At 44.2% G+C, this 26,692-nt stretch overlaps 1 protein-coding gene across 1 annotated transcript; it reads left to right on the top strand.

Annotated features, from left to right (window-relative positions):
• The first annotated feature begins 3,419 nt into the window (after nucleotides 1-3,419).
• Nucleotides 3,420-25,048, top strand: C1QTNF4 (C1q and TNF related 4). The gene is made up of 2 exons (XM_086749013.1): nucleotides 3,420-3,570; nucleotides 23,528-25,048. The coding sequence occupies exon 2, from the start codon at nucleotides 23,533-23,535 to the stop codon at nucleotides 24,634-24,636; it is 1,104 nt and encodes a 367-aa protein (XP_086605139.1). The 5' UTR covers nucleotides 3,420-3,570; nucleotides 23,528-23,532; the 3' UTR covers nucleotides 24,637-25,048.
• Nucleotides 25,049-26,692: the final 1,644 nt, after the last annotated feature.

The raw sequence follows: 26,692 nt of genomic DNA, 5'->3' as shown, positions 1-26,692 counted from the left end.
GATGCCATCTGCTCACAGCTGATCATTACATTTCCAGGTTCACAATAAATATACAAACCAGCAGCAGCCTGATACGGAGTTTTGAGGCACCTTACTGTTAACTGTTACAACATCAAAAATGGACCACATAGGTTTATTTCTTTTAGGCTTATACTGCCCCACTATAAGTTTGTTTACCTATTAGTGAGTCTTTACATATTCTTGGGATATTATTTTTAATCCTTAGGCTTGTTTGAATCACTACTTACTTTGTCATTTCTCATCTTTATAGTGATAGAATACAAATCAAGGATTAAAAATATGGCACATACTGATCACTTGGGGTACAATCAACAGCAATAAAACTGGTGATAAGGAATATGGATACATCAAGACCAGAAGGTCTGCATTCCAATAAGGCCACATCAAAGATGACTTAGCAGCAGAAATTCTGGGGTCTGATAACAGGAGGATGGGAACAAGGTTTCAATATGTCACATGGGCCATTCCTGTTCTCTCAACAGGAAGGCAGCAATAAAGATATCCAGAATGAGAAAACAAAGACAATGAGCAGCAGCCTTGCCTGAGAATTGAGGAGGATGAAGAATGAAAAATTGAGGCCATAATCATGTCATAATGACTGCTTGAATCCCACAGGATATAAAGACCTTGTCCAAATTATAGTTTGTTGTTTCTGATCAAGACAAACCTAAGAGACATACCAAGGACTCAACAGCTAGTGTTCCCTGTCCTTTGTGTAACACACACACCCAGAGTCCTGAGCAGACCACTTAGATACCCCTCTTGATCCTTGTGAGTGTGAGTGAATGAGTGAGTGAAACAAGAGTGAATGAGCACAAGTGACTGAAATCAGTTTTATTTGAAATAAGTATGAGCATCCTCTTCCATGGAGTCGTGAACGGAGTTTTGTAGCACTGATTCTTGCACTTCTAAGGCTGCCATTTATTAATGAGTTATACCATGAGGATTTTCATGATACTAACACTAAAAAAAAGCATCCCAGTACTCCCATGGGTCTTCAAGGGATACGTCCTTGTGGTGAAGACTTTCACCTGCAGTGAAGGCAACAGTATGAGACGGCACTAGGAGGTCTAGCACTTTTCCTTCTTCCCTCCTCCGTTTTTGGGATGTGTATTCCTTTCCTCTCACAAAACCTCTGCCTTCTCCTGCCTCCTTCCTAGAGACCCACAGATAAGGCAGCTCTGCTCTGTTTCAACACTTGTCCAGGGAAAAGGAGTAACTCCGCTGGCAGCTCCTGGGTAGAAGCACAGGCCACTTCTCAGCCCTCTGCCTCCCCTCAGCTGGGGCAGAGAAGGCGTGTAGCAGTATTGCCCCAGTGAGAAAGAAAAACTTGCAGAGGCAGAGCAGAGCACAGCTCGTCTGGATTACACAGAACAATGCAAAATATACGCCTAGTTTATAATACTGTAGTATCTTAGTACTCAATCACTTTGCCCCAGTGGCAACATAAATATTTAGAAGGGCAGTTCTATCAAAGTGTTGATAAATTACTCATCACTGTTATCATCGCTACATGATTAAAAATAATGCATTTGTCTGGGCTATGCTCAAGCATTCTCATCTCCTGGGAGTCAGTGGTCCATTCATTCCTCCAGAAGCAGTAAACTGGGTGTTGAGTAATCTGTCCTTTGAAGTGTGTAAAGAAGCTGTTAAGAGAGCACAAAATATGTTTAGCCAGCAGTACCAGCTGGATGTGAGCCCATGCAGGATATTCTATTCAGCTGACAGCTGTTACCAGAACCACACAAGGGTGAGTCTTCAGCTCTCTCATGTCTCATTCCACTTGTCATCATCCCCTTTGTTTTGCTCTGTAGGAGGGGAGAAGGAGAAGGATATAACATAAGGATGGATGGATGCAGCCGCTGGTCAGTAGGGAGCTAGGGAGGATTTGCGTGGTTGCAGGTTTTAATATGATGTGCACATCACGTTAGACATGCTATTGGGGAAAAACACAGAAGGAAGTTCTTGCTATGCCGTAAATGGCATCCTTGCGCTAAAAAGGAAATTACTTTCTGGTCATTCCATCTGTCAATCATCTTCCTCTCTGAGGAAAGCTATTCCCTTTTCTTCTTTTCATTTCCTCACTGTCTGTTGTGGGGATCAGCCTCGTGACTGGTACATGGGTACACCTGAGCTCTGACACCTCATGGTGAAGGGAGGGCATTGGAAAGGGGTTGTTGTGAAAATTCATTCAAATGTGTCGGTGCACAAGTCCAACACTTGGTGCAACATGGAAAAGTCCTGGTGCCTGCCACAAGAGAGGTAAGTGGAGATGGAGGTTGGAAAGCAGAGCATGCCAACACAGGGCAACAAAGGCTGGAGCATCCTCTAGGAGAAAAGTATTACAGGTGCCCCATCTGTGCTCTGAGATGAGTACACTGGTGTCTAAATTTCTCCCATAGCCAGTGGATATGTAAAATTGAAAGACCTTTGGTGTTGGAGAGCTAGAACTTTTTTTTTTAAACATTCAGATCTTTAAATCTTCTTTCTGGAAGATTTTACAAAGCTAACAATAAACAGGCTTTACAAACCCCCAAATTTGCTCTTCAACATAAAACAGTAATGTGAAAAGCCTGCTATTTTGCTGTCAAAAAAAAATCAGTGCTGACCTTCAAAGGAACAAGCAGAAGCTTTGACGTCGTTAGGTGATGATCTACAGCAAGCCAAGCTTTCTAGAGAGAGATGAGCTTTTGTTGGACCAAATAACACAACTGGTCTATAGACAAGCTTTTGGACTCGCAAATCTTCAGGGCGGAAGGTCGGACATGAAGATGGTCTTGGGTCTCCGAAGGCGTCTCGTGGCCCCCCGTTACACGTTTAGCCTAACTAACGCTATTGCCTCTCCCCCATCGACCTGCCCGAGGACGCCGGGGTGGGAGCGCTGCCCCCGGGTCGCTTCGCCCGGGACCCGAGGGCGCTGTGCTCCCGCCCCGTCACCCCACCGCGGCCCAGGCCGCTGCCCCTGTTCCCTCATGGCCCGGTCCCCCGGCCGGAGCCCCCGCCGGCGGCCTGCCCCAGGAGGGGAGCGGCGCAGGGCGCTCCCCCGCCTCCCTCTGCCGCCGCAGACGCTGCTGTTGGCGAACGGCTGGTGCGTGACACCACGGCGCCGGTTTCCAGCGCTCTCTCCTCCCGGGAAGGCAGCGGGGAGCCCAGCCCGGCTTTCTCACGCCGCCGCATCGCCCCGCCGCCCCTTCCCGCGCCGACGCTCGCACTCCTCCCCCGCCCGCAGCGCCCGCGGGCGCCGTCGCCTCCCGCAGGCCACCCCGCTGCCCACGGTGACAGCGGCTCCGAACCCCCTTCGCCCCGCCGCCCCCCTCCCCTTCCCTTCTCCCTCCCGCCCCCGGGCCCTCCTCCCGTCACTGATTCGGCGCCGGAGCCCCGGGTGCCCGAGCCCCCCCCTCCGCAACCCCGGCCCCCGCCGCCGCCGCGGCTCTCGAGCTGTCAGTGCGCAGGTAGCGCCGCGGCCCCGCGCACGGCCCCGCGCACAGCCCCGCGCCGCCAACGGCCACCAACCGCCGCCGCGGAGCTGCCGCCGCGGGGCAGCAGCAGGTACCGCGCGGGGGGAGCCGCTGCTGGCGGGGCCGGGCTGCACCTGAAGGGCAAGGGGTGGGGATTTGGGATCCGCCGGCCGGACAGGGTCTGGGGAGGGTAAGGGCGGGCGAGAGCGGGCCTGCCCCACGGCGCCGGTGGAGAGGCCGTCGGTAGGGAGCGGTGCCCGGGCGGCGGCAGAGGGGCCGTCGGGGCTCTCACGGCGGCGGCCGCGGTTCCTGCGAAGGCGGGCGTGCGGGGCATGCCGCGGGGCGCCAGCCCCTGGCCCTCAGCGGCGGCGGGTAGGGCGCGGGCGCCCGCCCGGGCAGGCTGCGCTCCCTCTCCGTCCCCGCTGAGAGGCTGGACAATAGCGGGAAGTGCCTGAGTTACCCCCGCCCCCTCCCCTTTTTATTTCCGATATTAAATTAGTACAGTTTCTGTGGGAAAGGGAATGAAATTTTGGCCCCGCTTAGCATGGAGCCGAGATTGGAGAACCTCCCAGGGGCCGGCCATGCAGAAGAGCATACTGGAAAATTCCCCCAGGGGCAGTTTCTCAGGTGGGAAATTGCATTAATTTTGCATGGATCTCTACTTTTGTTTCCTGGGGGAACTGACTCCCAAGGATTCTCCCAACAGTAGCATATACGACTGATTCTGTAATGTACAATTTTGTGACTATAATCTACCTTAATCCTTCTCTGTGTGTTGGCAATGCCACAATCATCTCCTCAACCCGCTCCCTAAAAGCTCCCAGGGAAGTGGGTCAGCGTCTCGAGATGATGTTTCTATCAGACACTCGGTGAGTTCCTCCACTGCCAGCTGTCTAGAAGGCAGCATTGTGACCCTTCAGTTTATGCACATACTGAATGAGCCGCACTTCAATTATTCATTCTGATGCTATTGCAGCCTTCTGCAGTTTCTCTTCTCCAGGGACATGATGTGTAACAAGACTTTGAAATACTTTGCCAATCAGGCTGCAGTCCTGTCTAGGCATATGGCAGCAGTTTGCTTGTCTAGCTAGTCTTAAGGGTTAATTTATAGCAGTAAAAGGCATGTCAGGGAAGAATGAGGATTCCCAGTAGGGCAGCATCACATTCTATGTTCCTTCAGTTCCCCCCTAAAATGCCATAATAAACTGAGACCAGAGTACTGAAGGGTGAGTAGACTAGGCTCTACAAATGAGTTTTGTGTTTTCCGTGTGGAAGAAGCAACACCTTCATGTACATTTGGTGTCCATAATGGAGAACCTATGGCTTCAATGTGTAATTGATTTAAATCTGATAATTTGTCAGCATGGCAGACATTTACTGTTTTGTAGATGTAGAAACAGGTGGAGAAATTGAATACATTGGAATCAGAGATTTTGCGGCAAACCTTGGAATCCCATTTGTTTTTATGTTTTGCTAGTGTGATCATCTGTCCATTGTGCTATGCTCTCCAGAGAGTACTCATTGATAAACATAACCATTCATATTTTCCAAATATGGGAGGTTGTGTGGACCCACAATGGCAGCAGCTATACTTATATACAGGATATATACTTATATACAGGATAACTATATTGTGACCTGTAGTCCAGTAAGTGTATGATAGCTTTTCTATTTTCCATTTTAATAATAGACATATTTCCAAACAGCAGCAAGGGCAATTGTTGATCTCCAGTTCTTGGAACAGTCATTCTTCTATCAAATAGTGATCTAGAGGAACATAGGCATGCAGAGAAATAAGGTGTAAACAGCCAAGGTAGTATGAGCCTTCTGTGCATAGCACGCAATAATATGATGACCAAAAGAAAAAGAGGCCAGTGGTAGTGCAAAGTGAACATGCAGTGAGCCTACAAGTGAACACAGTCATTCCACCAAAATTTGCACATTCTTATGGTTAGTTATAGGCAGAGAGCATTGAGATAAACTTATCTGATAGGGATGGTAGATTTCCAAAGTGGAGAGTATGTCTGAGAATGTAACATTCTCAGGTGAGAAACATTTCCCTCCAGGAGATACATTGACTCATCTCTACATTGACTTTAAGGCATGAGAATAGAGAAAAAAAAATAGGGCTTTGTTACCAACATCTGAGGTCAGATGTTAGGATTTGGTGAGTTTTACTCCTGAACTGTTCTGTTCACCCATCCTTTTAAATGCCCAAAGCATGAAGTGTATGTTCTACTCCAAGATGCACTGTCAAGGAAAATAATGTTCCACTTTCCTTAGAATTACAGCTTACTGAGTGGTCTGTAGGGGCGAAGATCTGTGTGCTTTCTTGGAAGACACATTAAGGCTTGTCAATTTGATAGTTTATCATACATTATTTGAAACAATCTACCTGGCTGTCTCCATTTTTCACCCAGTAGAGGTTAAAAGCTTCAGCTCTTACTTGTTAATTGACACCCAGAAATTTAGTATAGATCCCATTGCCCGGCAGATCCAAGCTGAAGTAAAGTCAGGACTTTGTTGTTCCTTTCAGCTTTCCTTTACCTTTCCCTTTGCCCCTGTCCCAGGAAGGGAAACTTGCTTGACGCTCAAATGAGGTAAGGCACTAATACACAGCTGCTGTGCTGCTGGCTCTCTTGTCAATCCCTTGTCTCCCCCAGTGCTTTCTTGTCCCTGTAAAGCCTCTCTCTAGTTGTATTCTTCCTCCAGACAGGTTAGAGAACAAAGGAGGAATTCCTGCTGCCTCTAATCAAAGGTCTGAGGCTTGCAGCGGAGGTAACAGCCAGAATCAGGAGATGATCACAGAGCAAGCAGTAAGTGGCTACTCCAGAGTCTAATAATTGATTACTAGGGCTCTATTGGGAAGCAGTACCAATTCATAAAGTCCTATTTCTCCCTCTTCTCCCTCCAGATGGTTAATTCATCCTGTGCATGTTTTCTGTGCTGCCAGGGCCAAAGCCGCAGTGCCAGGAAAACCGTCCATATTGGGTTAAGGAATCTGGGGAGACTATGGAAGTTGTTACTGGAATGAGAGCCAGAGCCAGATGAGAGAGCCAAGCCACTGTTGTCAGGAGGAACACCAGATCATCTTTATTCATATCTACACAAAGGCTTACTATCTGTTTGTGTCTGCTTGTGACCGCCACGGCTGACGTTTGAGCTCTGAGGAAAGGAATCTGCAGTCCTCTGGTCAAGGGCAGATGCAAAGAAAATGTTTAGTCCATTGAAATCAGCTAGCCGCCTTGGTGCACTCCTTCTGGTGTGTGCTGCTGGTGTAACTACAGTGAATGTAATAAATGTTGACATTTCTAATATATCTCAAAGACTATGAAGAGAGCTGGTCACCTCTTTCCCACTCATTGTTTCAGTATTCCAGAAGATTCTAACAGAACTGTCTTTTTTTTCATTTTGCATATTAAAAGATTTTTTTGTGGCATAAGAGTGAGAGATTTAATCTGCTTTTTTTAAGTAGAAGTTGAGATTCTTGATCATGGTTGTACATTAACTTCATATACTTGCTTTGGTGAGGCGCAGGGCATAGCAGGTGATGGAGGCTATAAACTGGGTAAATACGATTTCCTGAACAGAAAAATCTTCCTTATATAATATCAGAAGATTCAAAGTTCATAATCTGTATGCTTTTAGTCTGTGCGAGTCCTTCAGAGAGGCCACAAGCTGCTTAAAACTGATATGATAGCTGTGTCAGTGTGTCCTGGATCTGCTTTTGTTCCGTGTTTTCTTAGATGACCTGGATGATAATATAAAGAGTGAGTGTAACACATTTGCCAGCGACATAAAACTGTGAGACTTGAAATATGCTGCAGGAAAAGATTAGAAAGAAAAATTATTCCAACAAATTGGAAGAACTGCTAGGAGAAGAACTGCTAGGAAAAGAACTGGATGAAATTTGCTAGGAGTAAATGAAATGTACTATGATAAGGGAGAAATAATCAACTGCACAAGCACAAGAGAGAAGCAATAACTAGGTTGCAACTCTGCAGAAAAGAATCTGAGTGTTACGATAGATCACAAGCTGCATATGAGTCAATGTCATGCTGTTGCAAATGAAGGCTAACATCTTGCTAGGGGATATAAAAGACGTATAGCTTGGAAGATGCTTAGCAATCCTCCTGCTCTGATCAGCATTGCTAAAGCCCGAGCTTGGAGGCTGTGTGAAGTTTTGGTTATTACACTTTGAGACAGGTGCGATTCAATCGGAGAAAGTCCAGAGAAGGCCAGCAGGACTCAGCAGAGGTCTGAAAAACGTGACCTACCAGATTATTTGAAAGAACTGAAATTATTTAGCTTAAAGACCAGAAAGCTGACAGGGGAATATTACAGTCTTCAGACACAAAATAGAGGAGGGAATGATCTTTTCTTTGGGCTCATGGTGGATGGAACAGAAAGCAAGAAGTAGCAGAAAGAAAGATTATTTGAGACTGTAGGAATAATTTTCTAGGACCTAGGATAATAAAAAACTGTTGAATATTTGGTCTGGAGAGGCTGTGAAAACTCCATCATTTTAAGAACAAGTTAGACAATTATTTATAAAGAATGAAATTAGGATAGTGACTGTATAATGAGAAAGTACCTTGGACTATTTGACATCTTAAGTTCCCTTCTAGACCATTCTTCTATCATTTTATGAAGGCAGCATGCTCATTTCATGTAAATGAACTAAAAGCTGTCTACTGGCCCTGTTCTGATGTTTGTCTGATAACCAAGGGTAGCACAGCACACAGTGTAGCTCTTTCTTAAAAGAGCCTGAAAAAAAAGTAAGAGCTTACTAGGCTTACTAGAAGATAGTTAAAAGAGGTCTCTCTTTTTGGAGAAGATACAGGGAATGGGATATTCTGATTTCCTGGGAGCAGATGCTTGACTGAGTCTATGAGTGCTGAGAAAAATTATATGGAAGAAGAAAAATGAGTGAGGATTAGTAGTTAGCAAAATGATCTGTACTGAAAATACAAACTCTTTTAGTGTTTTACTCCTTGAATTGAAAGGCCATAATCAAAAAAAATGCTTTTGTAGAGATGCAATGAAATAAAATAACAGAATTCAGAATAGGAATAAAATAAAGCATGGTTCTACAACTGATGTTTTTAGGCATTTCTCCAGGGAGAGAAAATCTAGGTCCTCTAGTATTCATAGTTTAACATATATTGTTTAATATAAATGGAACAGATGGTCCCCTGTGCATGGTGAAAAAATGCTGAATCTCTGTGAGGAGACAGGTAGAAAGAAATAAGAGAGCAATGATCATCTCTTTCAGATGCTGCAGTGATGAGCTGCACATAAGATCCTGAATAGAACACATTTTGAGTCCAACCAAAGATTTTTTTAATCCTCTGAAGGGAGAAGGATTTTTCTCTCTCCCCAGGCTTTGGACCTTTTCACTCAGACAAAAAGAAAAGCTCTTAGATAAGTTAAAGACAAACCGGGAGGAGTGGAAGTGGTTTTTAGATGAACCAGGCAACAGGGAATTTTTTCTATGAAAACAGGTACTCTCTGGGACTGAAAGACTGCAGAGCAACTGCTGGAAAGAATCTGTGCTGAATGAACAAGACAAGGAGAAAATGAAGAATTAGGCTGTGCTTTTTAGAAGGCTGTTTTCATGGAGCTGTTGCTCAGTGAACTGTAGCATATTAGCATCATAATCTGGTGTCGTTTAAACACTGTTACACTGGAATTACCCATAAATTGGTGAAAATCCTCATATTTTGATTGACTCTGGGACATGCGAGCACAAACTGTGACAGTACATAAGCTCTGATTGCTTTTCCCCCTGCCCCCATCTTCCATTGCTGCTTGAACACATTTGGAAAAATAATTATTTGCTTAGAAAACTGGTCACTTGATGCCCCAGATATTAAAAGTAAATTCACATCCCTTCCACCCAAGGACTGACCAGTGCTTCCCATTAGCTTGTATTGCTTTGCCTGAGTTTATTTAATTGCTCCTTCTCCCATTTGCTTTCTTTACTTCTCATATGAGTATATAAAACGCAGTCTTTATTTAGGAGACAAGGAAGGATATCCAAAAGAACACTTACTCTGACCGGATGCTAAAGGAGGTTCCGCTTTGGAACAAGGTGGTTCTGGAAGGACATAAAGCAAAGGATAGCTCATGTAAAAAACCTCATTTTTACAGGAGACAACAAGATGGAGAGATTGTTCTTTGTGAAACTTGGGAGGAAATCTGAGACAGACTGGGCAGAAAACTACTGAACGTGCTGGAGGGGGTTCTGCAGCTGGTAATCTCCTGTTGGAAGCTGTTGATAATTGTCTTGAAAAGGGAAGGTGTTAAACAGAAGTAGCTAGATGGAAGGAAGGGGGCTGAAAGAATTTGGGTAAAAGGAGCACTGGCTTCAAATATGAACTGAATGTGAGCATTTGGTTTTAAGGTGCATGGCTGAAATTTCTCAGTGTGGTTGTGAGGAAATTGTGTAGGCTATTGCAAATGACACTTCTGTCAGTATGAGCTGCATATTTAATGCAATGTAATGATGCCCAAGCCTGCTTTAAATAAAGCATCTGCATAACAGTGTTCAGAACAGCCATATCCTTCATGTTAATTCATTATATTTTTCTTTTTACATTATGTCCAATTGGGGTCTGAAAGTTACATAAAACCTGCTAGTGGGTTGCTACAGTCTTCATTTCAGTATTTTAGCAAAATTCTTTTCCTATAAGCAAAAATCAGAGGCGGCAGCTTCAAGCTGTCAGAGGCGATTTTGCCTAGGAGGAAACTGGCTGGTCACGCAGATGAGCCTGGAATCTGTGAACACTTGACAGGCTCTGAGCGCTTTCTCACTGTGAATGAGGAACTGATGAGTGAACAGCAGTGTCCAGCAGCGCTTTTTGATGGTAATGCCAAAGCCTTTTACCAGCAGCTTTCCAGTGCAGATGGAGTTTTACAGAAATAGTCACACGAGCATTTCTACTGCTATTATGTGAGGACTGGCATTTTTTAAATACTGGAAACAACATAAAGCCAGAAAGCAGATACCAGAAAATTTTGTAAAACTATGTGTATATTAAGGAGATTGTTCAGCAAATGCTTCTCTCTGTCCCTCCAGCCAGGGCAGTAGGCTCTACCTTGTGGGCAGCAGCACCTCTGTGTCCGATTGTTACAGAAGAATCACAAGTTCAAAAGCACAACTGTGAAAACTTGGCTTGTACAAGGTTTAACGGAGGAACTTCATAGCTCTCTGTTGAAGAAGATGACAAGCTGATTAAATCCATGGACCAAAATATACTCAGAGTTTAAAATGTGGAAGCAGAAATTGAGATTTTCCTGAAGATATCAGCTATGAATTCACAGCCTTGGGATGTGTCATTTGCACCAGCTATAGCCTTTTCAGAAGTAGCTGTTACCAAAATGGATAAAAAACTGACAGGGCCCAAATTCCAGCTCTCTATAGCCATTCCTCAGAGAGGTCTCCTTACAAGGGATTTGGTAGGGAAGACCACTGGAAATGGGGAACTGCATATTGCTGATTGTGAAGGGTCAGTGTTAACAAACATTATGACAACTAACTTTGCTGACTTACTTTGCTACTTTTGTGTATCTATAGACATAAAATAAAGAATGCTACTGGACTAAGAATTTGATAAACTTGATTCATGAAAAGCAGTTGATCCTAAAAAGCACTATGTGTATTGCAGAATTTAATTGTGTTCTGGTTTTATTTCGCGTGGAGGGGGGCCTAAGGTGGCAGCTTCTGTAGGAAACTGCTAGAAGTCGCTCCCCTTTGTTCAGTGGACTCGGCCGGGCGTAGGCCAGATCCGCTGCTGGCCAAGGCCGAGCCAATTGGTAGCAGAATGTTCCGTGATAATGCCTCTGTGATAACGTATTTAAGAAGGGGAAAACACAAAAAAAAAAAAAAGAGAGTGAAGATGTGAAGGAGCTGAGCTGATGTGAAGAGGGGGAGGCGCGAGCCTTGTGGGTCTTGCAGGCCTCACCCTCTGGTCTCCCGCTGGGTGGCTGACTGGGCCCGACTCGGCCCGGCCCAGCTGCAAGAAGTGGAGAGGAGATGAGATGTGAAGAGAATCTGAGAGGCGTCTGCCAGCTTGTTGTGAAGAATTTTTCTTGTGAGAGGAACGGCTGCAGACGCCAAGGTCAGTTGAGAAGGAGGAGGAGTAATGCGGCTCCTGGCCAAGATTCCCTTGCAGCCTGTGGTGATGACCATGGTGGAGCAGGTTGTCCCCCTGCAGCCCATGGAGGTCCTCCCACGGAGGAGCAGAGATCCACTTGGAGCCCATGGAGGACCCCACGTTGGCGCAGGTGGATGCCTGAAGGAGGCTGTGGCCCGTGGAGGGCCCACTGAGGCAGCTGTTCTAGAGAGACTGCACCCCATGGAAGAAATGACCCACGCCGGAGCAGTTTCATGAAGGACTGTGGTGCATGGGTGGGACCCCACGAAGGTGCAAGGGAGGAATGTGAGGAGTTCTTCCCCCGACAACGAAGCAGCGGCGTGAAACAACGCATGATGAACTGACCGCAACCCCCATTCCCTCTTCCCCCCTGTGCCACTCCAGGGGGAAGGTGGTAGAGATAATATTAAGCCTGGGAAGAGGGACGGGTGGGGGAAGGTTATCTTGTTCTCTGTCTCATTATCCTGCTGTTTTTAGTAATAAATGAATAGTTTTCCCCAAGTCGAGTCTGTTTTGCCTGTAACAGTAACTTTAAGGATTTCTCCCTGTCCTTATCTCAAACCTCGAGCCTTTTTCTTATATTATCTCCCCCTATTCTCTCAGAGGGTGGGGGAAGTGAGAGAGAGACTGCATAGTCTGGCCCCGACTGAGGCTGAATTACAACGCTTTGTTAATCAAGAACTTGGTCTAGAGAAGAGGAGACTGAGGGGAGACCTTATCACTCTCTACAACTACCTGAAAGGAGGTTGAGTGAGCTGGCTGTTGACCTCTTCTCCCAATTAACTAGCGATAGGATGAGAGGAAGTGGCCTCAAGTTTTGTCAGGGGAGGTTTAGATTGGACATTAGAAAAAAATTATTTACTGAAAGAGTGGTCAAGCATTGGAACAGCCTGCACAGGGAAGTGGTGGAGTCACCATCCCTGGAGATGTTAAAAAAACATATAGTTGTGGCACTTCAGGACGTGGTTTAGTAGGCATGGTGGTGTTGGGTTGATGGTTGGACTTGATGATCTTAGGGGTCTTTTCCAACCTTATTGATTCTATGATTCTGTGAACTTCTGTACCACCCAGGGCAAGTCTGGGTCTCAAGAGACTGGCTAGTGACAAAAACAGGGGTAGTTACATGCAATGATTATTCTTAAAATGAGTGTTTCTTGTTTTGTCTACCAGTTCACTGGCTATGAAAGCAACATGTCAGACAATTAGAGAGCAGGACTAGAAAAAAACCCAGTAGTGTATGTGGACTTCAACTGAAACCTCCCTCTCCCTAGAGTTTGGCAGAGCGGAGTTTTCATTCTGGAATATTACTGGTCTCTGTTTTGGTGCTGAGCACATGATGGTTGTTTCTTCTGAGTTCTCCAGCTCCAGGCCTATGTCCTGACCCAGCAGGAGGAGGAGCAGAAAGGAAGATGCCAGAGCAGAAATCAAAGACACACAGACCCTAATGCTTTTGATTACCTTCTTCACTAAACTAGAGCTCAGTGAATTTCCAAATTGAGATGTTGCAGCATGTTGGCAGTGAAGAGCAGCACCGCAGTGCAATTCACAGTGTTCTCTGAGTATCTTCACAGTAATGAAACAGCAGGGAATGAAAAGAAATGAAAGTTATTTTTTGGATGAGTGTGATGGCAGATGTTAAAAGACAGCATGTTTTCCTGCCTTACCTGTCAAGAGAAGAAAAAAAACTCCCAAGGAAAGCAGCATTCCTGTAGGCAAATACCCCAGTACAGATAGAATTTTTTCAGATGGATTTACAAAGCCTTCTGTCAGAAAATATCAGTCAAGAGCGTGTGACATTTTCTCAAACTGTTACAGTGCAACCTTTGATGGATAAAAAGACCAAAGCAATTATGTTTCCATTGATGAAATATAGTGTTACAAGATGATCTGTCAAGCAAAGGGAACCAAATCTCATCTGTTTTGAAAGCTTTCTGTTAACTGGAGGTGATCAAGATGGGGACCAGAGCTACCCAACTTGTGACAGCTTTGGTTGCATTGCTAAATCAGCTCTTAGCAGTCAGTTGCTTTTTGTTGTCCTTGCATGTAATCCCAGGACTCAGCTATCCATTAATTCTCTTAGGGGATGATTACTGTACTCTATAGGCTCATCCTAACTTGTGATTTGATGATCGACCAGCAAGAACCAGCATATTCCCTGTAGCTTTACCCAGGTGGGTGATGTGGCAGGTCTTAGAGCAATGACTGGAGGGCAGCATTCCAGTGAGTGAGGGGAGCGGGTTGGAAGCAACTACTGCAGACACAAAGTTCCAGGAAAAATTAGAATTATGTGCCCACTCAAGTGAGAGAGAGAAAGAGAAGGTGTGGATATGCAGCTAAAGAAAACAGACAAGAAAAATCTAAAACTTGTTCCTTTTTTTTTTATTAGGCCCTTGCATAGCAGTTAAATTCAAATCTATAAGCATTTGTTGCAACTAAGGATTGAAAGAAGATTGACAAATAGGGCATCAACTCTGAGAACTCATAGGAACCTCCTCTTCTGGTCTGCATGACTGGAGGATGAAAATATTCATTCAGGTACATTGAAGGAAACTGCTGCTTAGATGCAGAGAGGAAAGTGTGGTTTTTTAAAAAAATCAAACAATAGCTACCTATACTTATGTGTCTGAACTGTTGCTAGACTTTCATTTGCTGACAGAAGGAGTGGGGATTATCCCAAGAGCTAAATTTTCCTTCACTGGAAGGAAATGGGGTAGAAAAACTGAGCCATGGTATAGCCATGGTATGCAACAAAAAACAGAAAGAATAAAAGGGTTAGAATCTGAGTTGATTCCAGAGTACTGATTCTAATGCCAGTCCACCCACCTAATGTTTCCACTTTGTCACTCACAGCTGAGATTTTTTTCTTTTTTTTTAAATATCTCTAAGGATGTGAGCTACACCACCACTTCAGGAAAACATAGAAACAAGCTTGGGTTCAGTGCAGCTGTCTGAAAAGCCTTTTCATTCTTTATTAACCCTTGAAAGTCCCTGTGCTTCATTAGTTCTTGGCAAAAATGTTCCTCTTTTTCCTGCCCAAACTCTCCCTAAAATAGAAAAATCACAAGAGTAGTCTGTGATGCTGAACCCATTTGCATCTTCCTTAGGTTCCCAGTTTTTGTTACCAACCCAGAAACATCTTCTGCAAAAACTTCTAAACTTTCTCCCTCCTTGCCTCTTAAGACAGTCTCATGGTCTGTAAAGCCATTACCTTCCTCTTCACATTCTCCTTTAGCACTGCTGGGGTACTAACTGGCTCTTTCCTGTTGATTCCAGCTGGTCAGATGATGAAATGGAACCGTATTATTTGTTGACTCTTTCATTTTACCCCCTTTAATCCTTCAGGGTTTGGTTGTTGTTTTGGGTTTTTTTTCTTTTTTTTCCCCCAGGCTTTACAATAGCATAGTAAAAGTAAGAAATCTTGGCTGCATTTGCTTTTTATTAACCCATGTCCCCTATCCTATGTCTTCTAGACTGCAGACATCTTTTATAAGCTCTTCTACAGAGTCTAGCAATGTGCAGTTCAGCAGGCTACCAATTTCTTTGCAAACTACCATAATTTAAATCTCTTAACCCAGGTAAGAAGTTTAAACTAAAATCATCCCTGTAACTAAATCTTGTTTATTTTTAAATAATAGTTTCCCATTTGCCTTTGGAATAGCCTGAACTGAGCTGCTTGAGCTCTGTATTCTTCCTCGTAAGATGTCTATCACTCCAGCAGATCTATTGCTGGGGCAGCCTGTCTGGTAGCGTTCCTGTGCTTCATACAGTTTTACCTCCAAAGCAAAAAAAAACAAAACAGGACTTCTATGAAAAGTGCTCTCACTACGTGCCTTCCAGCCCAGGCACCTGGATCAATGAAATTGTCTTCTACTGCGTTCTGTGAGGTCTCCGTGCCTTTCTGTCTCTTTAGAGCTAGCTTTTGCACTGGCCAGTCTGTATTCTGGGGCCTTCCTGTCTCTCCGTCTTAACCAAGATCTTTATGGTATATGCTGCAAAGTGTCAGTTACTTTCTGTTACCTACCAAAATGCCTCCTGGTATTTCTGGCCAGACTGACTCTGTTAATCCTTTATGCCAATGTGATCTGCCTTCTGGTGCAGAATCCAGTTCCTCCTGGAGAGGTGGGATGCTTCAACAAAGACTTGTTCCACAGGCACAGCATCTCTTGTGCACACCAGGAGAAAGAAATGCACAGGCTAAAAAAGGAAATTAGGTTTGGGGGTGGGAAAAGAGATGGTTTAATTTTGGCGTTACTGTAACTGGATCCATGTGAAGATTCCTACTGTTGAAATGGTCTTAGTGTTTTATGTCTAAAGGTAGCAGTGTTAAATAAACGCTGTACAGCAACAGACTTCTGGCATTCTCAAGCTGTGCTTTCCAGTCTTCTCTGGCCTATGCTTTCACAGAAACTATATAACTCATTCCCAGCAATAGTTTGTTTTATTCAGTACTTACTGTGGTGTGATTTCAATGACAGCTTATCAACAGTTTGTTTAACTGCATGTGCAGAGCAACTTTATAGTATTCAACACATTTTATGAATGACAGTTTCATCTCAAATGTTCTAACAATGTTTTCTGTTCTTCCACTTCTGATCAGTGTTAGAGTGTGTTTCTTGGCTTTACAGTTTTTAGTCTTGTTTGCTTGAAGAGTGTGTATGTGGTGGAGAGTTAGATTTGTGTAATTTGTTCATTTAGAAAAGGATACTGAATAAAATTCTATTACATTTTAAAGCATTTTTCTGTTAGAATAACTCCTTGCTCCCACCTAGGGTTTATTCAGCCATCTTCTCTACTAAAACGCCACTTTGTCTGTCTAAATGAATATATTTTTAAATATGTGTAGTAGCCAAAACAGAAGACACGGTGTATTACTCTGGCATTTCAAATGTGTGTAACAAATTTCCCTAATGCTGTTATAGGAAGAAAAATCTTAATGTCAGAACTATTGTGTTTCCATTTTGATCAGTGAATATACGTCATCTTATGTATCATCATTTTAGCTTAAATAGAGTCGTTTGGGCTTCAGTTGAAATATAGCAGGTTTAATTAATACTCTGAAGTGCAGGCTAACATTAGAGACTTCTGCCAAAGTAGTCTCTCTGTTTCCTTTTCCTGAGTATGGCTGGATTTGAGGCACTTCAAAAGAATTTTTGTCTCTCCACAGATCTTTGAGTACACAGAAGCTGGTTTGTTTTGTTAAAGGACTACCTTGACTCAAGGAAACATTTAAAATTAAGTACTTTCTATGTTAATGCCATAAAGTTCTGTCATTCAAAGTGTGGCTTATAGTTCCCAAAAATCATCCCAAGTGCTTCAGGCAATGTTTTACTTCTCAGGATTGTTCGACAGTTCAAAAAAACACATTCATCAAAAGCAGAGAAAGGCTAAAGCCATAACTGAATCCCTGATTTTGTCACACAGTAATCTTTATACAGATTTTGCTTTTGAGGATCTGGTACAATTAATTTCTCCTTGATGTTGGAAGAAGTGACGCATTTGCATCATTATCTGATGTTCTTAATCTGTATCGGATGAGTGGAACAGACAGTATGTGGTGTCCAGGGAAAAAAAATCTTGCTAACCATAATCCGAGAAGCCTGTTCGTTACACAGGCTTTCACTGGTTCAAGTAATTGAAACGTTTGCAGCTGTCCTTAAATATTACAGTGAGAGCTAGGAAGAACAGGGCTTTGCTTTTGCAGCTTACAGGATTTTAAGAACTTTTACTAACAGTTAATTCAACTGCACTGCTTCACTTTTGTTTCATATCTCATTCTTCAGTGATCTTACGGGTAAAACTCCCAGTGAAATTAAAGGACTCTTGCCTAAGGTAGGACTAGGGAATCTAGCTTATTAACATTTTGGAATAAAACAAAACCCCTTGTGAGTTTTACAAGAAGATCTGGCCTACAAGTCTAGAAATGGGGTGACCTCTCTATTATTGAAAGTCCTTTTCTAAATCAATGGATTTCAGTAGAAGAATAAAGCTAATTGTCTTTCCACTGGTGGATTCATTCTGTTCCGGGACAGAAAAATCACCTGCAGCAAGCACAAAGCTATTAAAGTTTCCTGGGTCATGCAAATGGTGAATTCTGTCTCTTTTCAAAAAAGATTTGCAACTCCTGTTCTGCTAAGTGAGTCACTACCATTTTCTTTTCAGGTCATTAATTTAATGTCAGTGCCTTTGAGAATTGTTTAGCTCCATCATGTGTTTTGTGCTTCCTGTTCCAAAATTAATTTATTGACTTCTTCCCTGTGGGCTGCTGTCCCTATTGATACTGCCTAGTGTAAAGGCAGTAGCATATCTTGTTTATCCCTTGGGTCTACCTAGCCTCATTGCATTGGTGTTAGCGTAATAGGAAATGGTAGGGGACAAAGGTCCCTAATCCGTATGTAAAAGTAATGAGAATAACACATCTGCTATGTATGATGTATGTATGACTCATGCTGAAGACCCACTTTCCACCTCTGGCCTGGGTCTTTCACATCACTCTGCAGTTTTAAAACTTAGGCCATAGCATGAACTTAAGGCACAATAGTGTCCATGGCCAGCCTCACATCCCTGGTGCCATCTCTTCCCTGCTGGAAGAAAGCTATCCCAGTAAAAGACTTGAGCACCAGAAGTATTTGCTGGGGGAGCAACAGAGCATTTTTGAAGCTTTATTTTTCAGACTTCCTACACTAATACTCGCATCCAAGAGTTGTTGTGAGTTGCCTCTGTTTATAGCAGCCCTGTAGCTAGCTGAGTCTTCTTAATGATTGGCAAATTATTCTTAGACTGGTTTAGTGTGAGAGGCAGTTATTAGATACTTTCTAAGTTATTTTAAATAGATAAAGAACTTAAATAGTCCTGAGAGTGGTGAGTGGGAGCTGTCAAGGAAACAACTTGCTAATGGAAACATGGCATCATTAACTGCCTTATGTAAATGACTTGCCAGTAAGTTATGGGGAAGAGCTGATAAATAAGGGACTGCGGCAGCAGAGTCTTTGCAACTCTAACTGAGTGATCCAACCTTTAGTAAGTGACCTTATTACAAAGAAATTAGCTTTGGGACAGAAACAAGAATGGTGGTCATTTGAAGGAACACAAGGTCAGAGTTTCTTAAACTGTTTTGTCTTTTTGCGTCTTTTTGGCCAGCAGTGACATGCTTGCAGTATATTCCTTGCCTCCTGGATACGCTGAGCAAGCTCTGGAGCACAGGCAGCACTTCAGAACCAGGCTGGTTAGTGTGGCTAAAAATGCAAATACCAGAGCTTTTCTGTCATTTCTTGTCTCAAGAGCATACAGGCATGTCACAGTCTTCCTGTTTCTCCATGCAGCCACACCATGGTGATCACTGGGATAACAATGGATGAGTATGAATCAGACACATCTAATAGCCCTTATAAGTTTTGCCTTTAGGGCTTGATTTTCTAAGCTGGAAGCAGAAATGAGCCTGCCGTGCTAGATGTAGCACTCTACAGTCTGCAAAAATAACACTGCTGAACCAGAGGCTGAGCTCACCGTGTGGCAGTTTGGGATTTAGTTCTTGGTGGGATGTTAGGGCCTATTAGTATTGTTTAAATGGCAGCAGTGGCCAAATGCTGTACAGACATGGGAAGAGAGAGAGTCTTTGCCCTGAGGAGCTCACAAACTAAAAGGCAAAATGAGGAAGAATAAAAACAGTATGGAAACAGATGCATGGCAATTAGCTATGGCTTAATAGTTCCATTGAAAATGCTTTCTTAGATTGATTTGCTGGATGGAAGATAATCTGTGTGTCAGACGTGCCGTTAGCTGGTTAGTCCCACATAAGTGTCATGGCTAGGGTTAACAGTGAATGAATTTTCAACTGTGAGAAGGCAGTAGCTATAGGAATCAACTATAGAGTCAGGAATCAAGACTTAAGAGGTCTCTTGTCTGACCTCCTGCTGAAAGCAGGGCCAATGCTGAATGAAGACTAGGTTGCTCACAGCTTAATCCAGTCTGATCTTGAAAACTTACAAGGATGAAGATTTCACTCGCTCTCTGGCAAACTGTTCTTTTCTTAGTTGCCTTCAGCATGAAATTATTTTGCTTATGTCCAGTCTGAACCTTCCCTTTTGGATTTTATAGCCATTGTCTTTTATTCTCCCAACATGCAAATCAATGAAGAATCTAGCTCTGCCATCTCAGCAACCTCTTCATAGGTACTAGAAAGCTACTACTAGATCCCTCCCAAGCTTTCTTTTCTCCAAGCTAAACAAGCCCAGTTCCCTCAGCCTTTCCTCTGTCGTAGTTCAGCCCTGATTGGGACCAGACTATCCAGTCTCTCTCTCACTCCCCTCACTCTCCAAGAGAATAGGGAGAGATGATATAAGAAAAATGGCTCGAGGTTTGAGATAAAGATGGGGAAAAGTCCTTAAAATCACTGTTACGGGCAAAACAGACTCGACTTGGGGAAAAATATTCATTTATTACTTTACTAAAACTAGCAGGATAATGAGACAGGGAACAAGATAACCTCCCCACACCCCTCCCTCTTCCCGGGCTTAACATTACCTCTACCACCTTCCCCCTGGAGCGGCACAGGGGGGAAGAGGGAATGGGGGTCACGGTCAGTTCATCACACGTTGTTTCACGCCACTGCTTCATCATCAGGGGAAGAACTCCTTGCATTCCTCCCCTGTGCCTTCATGGGGTCCCACCCACGGGCCACAGTCCTTCATGAAACTGCTCCAGTGTGTGTCATTTCTTCCATGGGGTGCAGTGCCTCCAAAACAGCTGCCCCAGTGGGCCCTCCACGGGCCACAGCCTCCTTCAGGCATCCACCTCTCCCAGTGTGGGGTCCTCCACAGGCTGCAGGTGGATCTCTGCTCCTCCATGGGCCTCCATGTGCTGCAGGGGGACAACCTGCTCCACCATGATTGTCACCACAGGCTGCAGGGGAATCTTGGCCAGGAGCCGCATTACTCCTCCCCCTCCTTCTGAACTGACCTTGGCGTCTGCAGCTGTTCCTCTCATGAGACAAATTCTTCACAACAGGCAGGCAGACGCCTCTCAGGATCTTTTACAATCTCATTCACATCTCATCTCCTCTCCACTTCTTGCAGCTGGACTGGGCCGAGTTGGGCCCAGTCGGTCGCCTGGCGAGAGGCCAGAGGGTGAGGCCTGCAAGGCCCACAAGGCTCACGCCTCCCCCTCTCTGTCCCCGCTCAGCTCCTTCACATCTTCTCTTCTTTTTTTTTCTGTTTTCCCCTTCTTAAATACGTTATCACAGAGGCATTATCACGGAACATTCTGCTACCAATTGGCTCGGCCTTGGCCAGCAGCGGGTCCGCCCTAGGCCCGGCTGAGTCCACTGAACAAAGGGGAGCGACTTCTAGCAGTTTCCCACAGTAGCTACCACCTTAGGCCCCCCCTCACTAAACAAAACCAGAACACCTCATAGGGAAGGTGCTCCAGACCTCAGCCATCTTGGCTGCTCTCTTCTGGGGTCGCTCAAGTGCCAACTAAAGGGGAATAATCACTGCCTGTGGTTACTGGCTACATTCTGTTGATGCACTCCAGTGTGCTGTTAGCCTCCATTACTTGCAGGGCGCAGCACTAACTCAGGTATAAATTACTGTTCTCCAGGACTCCTAGATCCTTTCCAGTAGTGCTGCCCCCCATCCAGTTATTCACCAGCCTAACTACCACCACACAGGGTTAGTCCATCCCAGGTACAGGAATTTGCGTTCATCCTTGCTGAATTTCCTCTCAGTCCTTTCCTCCAGCCTGTCTAGGTCCCTCTGAATAGCAGCTGTGCCTCCAAGTGTGTTGGCAAACCCTCTGTTTCAGTCTCAACTGCAGTCTTGATTAATGGGCATTCTGTCTCCTTCTCCAGGTCATTGATAAAAAATTTTAGAGCAAACAAATTAAATATTAAACACTAGCCCTTGAGCCTGACAACCCAGGCAGTTTTTCACCCATCTCATAGTCCACTTATCTAGATTGTAACATCACAACTTGGATACAGGAATGCTCTGGGAGACAAAAGCCTTGCTAAAAGGTAGGTGACATCCACTGGTCTATTCTCACAAGAAGGCAATCAGTTTAGTTTGATATGATCTACCCTCAATTGATCATCACATGATAAACGTCATGTCCTTTGCTTAGAAATGCGTTCCAAGAACATTTTCCCAGTGGCTAACCGGCTGACTGGCCTGTAGTTCCTCAGGTTGTGTCACTTGTCCTTTCTGAAGATGGGTGCAACATTTGCCTTTCTCCAGTCACCAGGGACATCCTTTGATCTCCATGACCTTTCAAAGATGATAGAGAGTGGCCTGAATATGACATGAGTCAGCTCTCTCCATGCCCTTCAGTACAGCCTGTGCTGTGCCATGGATGTGTTCAGGAGAAGCAGGCTGAGTCAGGAAAAACATTCTGAATTCAGGGGCATGGAAGAAAATACTGAGATGTTGGTGAGATAAGTGATCGAATGTAAAATTAGGAAATGGATGGATATTTCTTTTTGTCTTTGCTGGTATGTCACTTTCATGTAATTAAGTGAAAATCTAAGTCGTTCTTGGGTTCCGAACTGTTAGAGCTGCATTCAGATTTCAGTTTTAATCTCAAGTGTCAAAGAGGAGGGACTGTAGGTCAAGCTGAATTCATGTTGGTGAGTGATTCTAGGTATTACATCTTGCCAAAACAGTATCCCATTGCCACCTCACTGTCTATGTGGATTCTGTCTGCTTTACTTCTATTACTCGGCCATCCCAGTCGATTCAAATATTTAGCCCTTTATTCTTCTAAATTCAGGATTTGTCTTCATCCCTCCCCCCAATGAGTAGCATGTTTTGCTCCTGTTCTGCTGGTCTGTGAATTCATTGTTTGCAGGCTGGCAAGGCCCCAGTTCTGGGGTGACAGATGGAGCAGACTGCAAACCAGGCAGTTGCCTCCCAGCCTGAATGATATTTTAATAAGCACAGAGAGGTGACAGAGAGAGAAGCTTCTCACTGGAGTGACTGGCAGTTTTGTTTTCAGCCTGAAAGCACTAATAGATGATTTTTGGCCTCAGTCCAAAAAAAAATCACAGAAACTAGAAGCAGAAAATCCCATTAGCTCGTAACTTATCCCTCTTTTTTAAGGGTCAAAGAAGTTTTTTCTCTCTGGTCTATTATCCAGATAGGGAGTTGTTTCCCTGTTTTCCGTATTTCAGTTCTGTCTCAGGGATTCTATACTTAGGGAGACTTGCCTTTTGTTTATCTTTTGGTTTCCTTCTCTTTTTTCACTTGATTCATTTGCTCCCTTGTCTTCCCTTCCTTCCTTTCCTAAACATTCCCCATTCTCCTAGTTACTTTACACTCCTCAAAGATTCATGATGAAGTCTGAATAGTGGAATCTGCCAGCTTACTTGGCTTCCAGGCACCACACCCTGTGAAACAGCTAGTGCAGTGCTAGGCAATGGCATCTACATGGGAATCTCTGGAGCATATATCCTCTTCTCCCTGCCCTTCAGCTGTATCTCAGTTGTATAATACAGGGTCTGTGTAGGGCTTTGTTTCATCCTTGGTCTTATGAATAAAAGCACTACAAAAGCGAGCACTGGCAAAGCCCCAGCAAGCTCTGAGATCCCTCTGCGTTGTAAGCAACACAGTGTTTTGCAGACAAGAGGTAGGATAGCCAGGCTTTCAAAGGAGATTATTTTTCTTCCTACAAGTATGAGGGAAAAAAGGTCCAGCTCTCACTAGGAAAATATCAAAATGGTCCTGGGATCTGAACTGAGGTATGGTCCCGTACACTGATCAGAAAAATACACTGGAAACTTCTAATATTTGGACATAGACCTTCATGTCTATTTAGCAAGATTCAGGTCTGGGTTTCAACTGGAATATGAGCTGGAAATTAATGGGATTCCTGCTTAAATAGTCTTCTTTTTACTTTCAGATACAATGATGACACTGAAGGTTCAGATCCTGTTTGGCTTCCTTTGCTGCATGATTTTTCTGCCTACAGATGGCTTCCCAGTAGACACCAGTACTGAATTTCGCTCTGCTTTCTCTGTGGCCAGAACCAGCAGCATGGAAGGGAGCTCTGAGATGGTCATTACCTTTGACAAGGTGTATGTGAACATTGGCAATGACTTTGATCCCAAGACTGGATTGTTCCGCTGTCGGATCCCTGGAGCCTACTACTTCTCCTTCACTGTTGGGAAATACCCAAAGAAAAATTTGTCTGTCATGCTGATGAGAAACAAGAATGAGGTGCAAGTGATAGTGTATGATGAACATCACCGCAAGGAACGGAAGGTAGCCAGCCAGAGTGCCATGCTGCAGCTTGACTACGGTGACACAGTTTGGCTGCGTTTACATGGAGACCCCAAGTATGCTCTTTACAGCAATGTAGGTCCCTATACAACTTTCAATGGCTACTTAATCTATCCAGACACTTCTGCCTTCTTCCAGAATGCTCTTAGCTCTCAAGAGCTAGGGTCACACCGTCACACTGTTCAGCAACTTTCCGGAGAGCAGAATGAAGCTTCACAGCGACACGTATTATCTGATCAACCAAACAGGGAACAAGACCCTCGCTCTGCATTTTCTGTTGCCCGCTCACAAAGTCTCGTGGGGACAGATGACAAGCAAACCCAGCATGAGCCAATCACATTTGACACAGAGTTTGTGAACATTGGAAAAGATTTCAATTCCTCCACTGGCATTTTCTCATGCCGTATACCTGGTGCATACTATTTCTCCTTCACCATTGGCAAAATGCCCTATAAGACTATGTCAGTGAAACTTATGAAGAACCACAATGAGGTGCAGGCCATGATCTATGATGACAACCACTCCAAGAGGCGGGAGATGCAGAGCCAGAGTATCATGCTGCCCCTGCAATATGGGGACACTGTTTGGCTCTACAGCCATCAGCACGACGGCTATGGTGCCTACAGCAATCATGGCAAGTACATCACCTTCACGGGATTCCTGATCTATTCAGAGGCTCAGCCAAAGCGGCTTCCAGGTGCCAGTTCACCCCAAGGATCAAATAATTAAATGCAGATGTGAAAGGAGCATAAGAAAAGCCAAGGTGCCATGAACTTGGGTATAGCTCCTCTTCGAATATCATCCTCTACTTTGAGCATGCTATCGTATGTCTGGTGCTTTCCTTATGCTGCACGCTTGTGCCCTGTCTGCAGGACCACTGCTGTGTCTGTCATTCATTCATGGAAAGGTCTTTACAGGTTGTACGTGTGTGTCCTGTGTTGGTGTTTGATTTAAGCATAAAGCATGAGGTAGTTTTGGGGCAGGGGTGGGGCAGTGTAGTGAGATGCTGAGGATCAGTAATGTTACTGCAGATCCCCAGCATCCAGAAAACAAAGGATTTGGTGACTTGCCTTGCATATCTGGGGAGGGAATAACTGTAATGAAAATGAATGTAATAAAAACACAAAATATGTAAAATTTTCGCAGATTGGAATTTGTTTTTACTTGTGAGATGTCTGCTTGTAACTGGCTGAGGTACCAGTTCAGGGGAGAAAGAAGCATGGTGATCGTATGAGCTGGAGAATGTATCACTGAGCCAGTCTGTCTGTGTGCACTCTTTTTTATCATTCATGTGTGTGAAGTGTTGGTACCTCTTAGGATTTTATTGCAAGTTTCACAGTATTTGGTGCTTTTCTTAATCTGACGTTGATGAAGTCAAGAAGCAGTGTTTGAGAATCTCAGCTTCCATTTAATGAAAATAATACTTTTAGAAACAAACAAAACAGTGAGCTTCTAGTCTTTGTAGTAAAGGATGAAGGCTCAAATCTGTGACCAGACAATCCTCTGAAAACTCAGAAGCAAGGTAAGTAAGAAGCATAAAAAATGTATTTTTAAATCTCTTCATATTTGGGTCAGGAGCAGGCTCATAATGTGTGAGCAGTATCAGACATTAACATGCAATGGCAGTGTTGATTGCCAGGGCATTACTTTCTCCCAAAATGAGCTCCTCAAATACAAGAATATGGCTAACCTGCCGCATGCTGTATCGGTAACCTGGTGCAAACGGGATCAAAGGTACCATTAAGTGATATTTTCAGCATCTATGTTCCAGTGGTTTCTTACACACTGTTCCGCCGAGCCACGGTGCTGCTGTAGAGAGGCTGGTGTGGCTGCACAGGGCACTGGTGTGCTCCGGCAGCGCAGTTGGGACTGACGGCAGGGCCTGCTGAGGTGGGGAGTAGGAAAGCAGAAAGCTGGAGGTTTCATTGTAGTGCGATTGGTGCTAATCCCTGGTTTGTCTCCCAAAACACATAAACTGCAAAAGTGCATAATCTTGAGCATGCACGAAACTTTGTGACATCACTTGAGTTTATAATCTGCTCAACAGATAGCAATGCTCTTAAACCAATCCTAACAAAATCCTGGGTTCAAAACAGTGTATTTGCCTCTGAGTCACCAAGCCAACCCCCTCAGCCTTTATCCAGACACTCCTGTAGTTCAGACTGTATATTCTCCTGCAAGACAATATTTTCATGCACAAGTGCCATCTCAGATCAGCTTTTTGATGTTATTCTCTGCTTGAACTGGACTTGTCTGCAGCCACTCCCTGCCTCTGTCACTCCATACATATCCTAGACATTAAAGAGTGGGGGCATATTTGGGAAAAGGACAAAGGGCAGAGATTGGAGGTATGTAAAAAAAGCAGCATAAGAATAGAAGAACATTAGGTAGGATACTAGTTTACTGGAAGTTTTACTTCAAATAAAATGCTAATCTTAATTCCTACATGTTTGGGGCAGGAGATGGGACCAAACCAGAAAATAAGTAACAACCAACCTGCTTTATGAACTGTGTAAATCTGACTTATCCTGTCATAGCCCTAACTTGACCTCTAAAACCATTCTCTGTGGCATCTTGCTTCCAGGCTTCTTATTCCTGCCTCATCATTTCTCCTCTCCATCTGCTGGGCAACAGTGGCTTGGAAAAAGATTAACTGGGTCAAAAGCTAGCAGTTCCCACTTTGAATGTCACATGCCTCCTTTGCTGAGCATGTACAATTAAGAGTATACTGAGAGAAAGGGAATTATAGATCCCGTCATCTAAGTACATGCAGTTATTGTTCAAA

Source organism: Chlamydotis macqueenii, chromosome 5 (genome assembly GCF_036417535.1).
Source record: "Chlamydotis macqueenii isolate bChlMac1 chromosome 5, bChlMac1.mat, whole genome shotgun sequence".
In the NCBI taxonomy this organism is placed as follows: domain Eukaryota; kingdom Metazoa; phylum Chordata; class Aves; order Otidiformes; family Otididae; genus Chlamydotis; species Chlamydotis macqueenii.
Note: the sequence above shows the minus strand (reverse complement) of the source record. Positions and strands in the feature narration are given on the sequence as shown.

Coding starts and splice junctions, on each gene's coding strand:
- C1QTNF4 (XM_086749013.1), top strand. CDS start 23,533: ATGATGACACTGAAGGTTCAGATCCTGTTTGGCTTCCTTTGCTGCATG.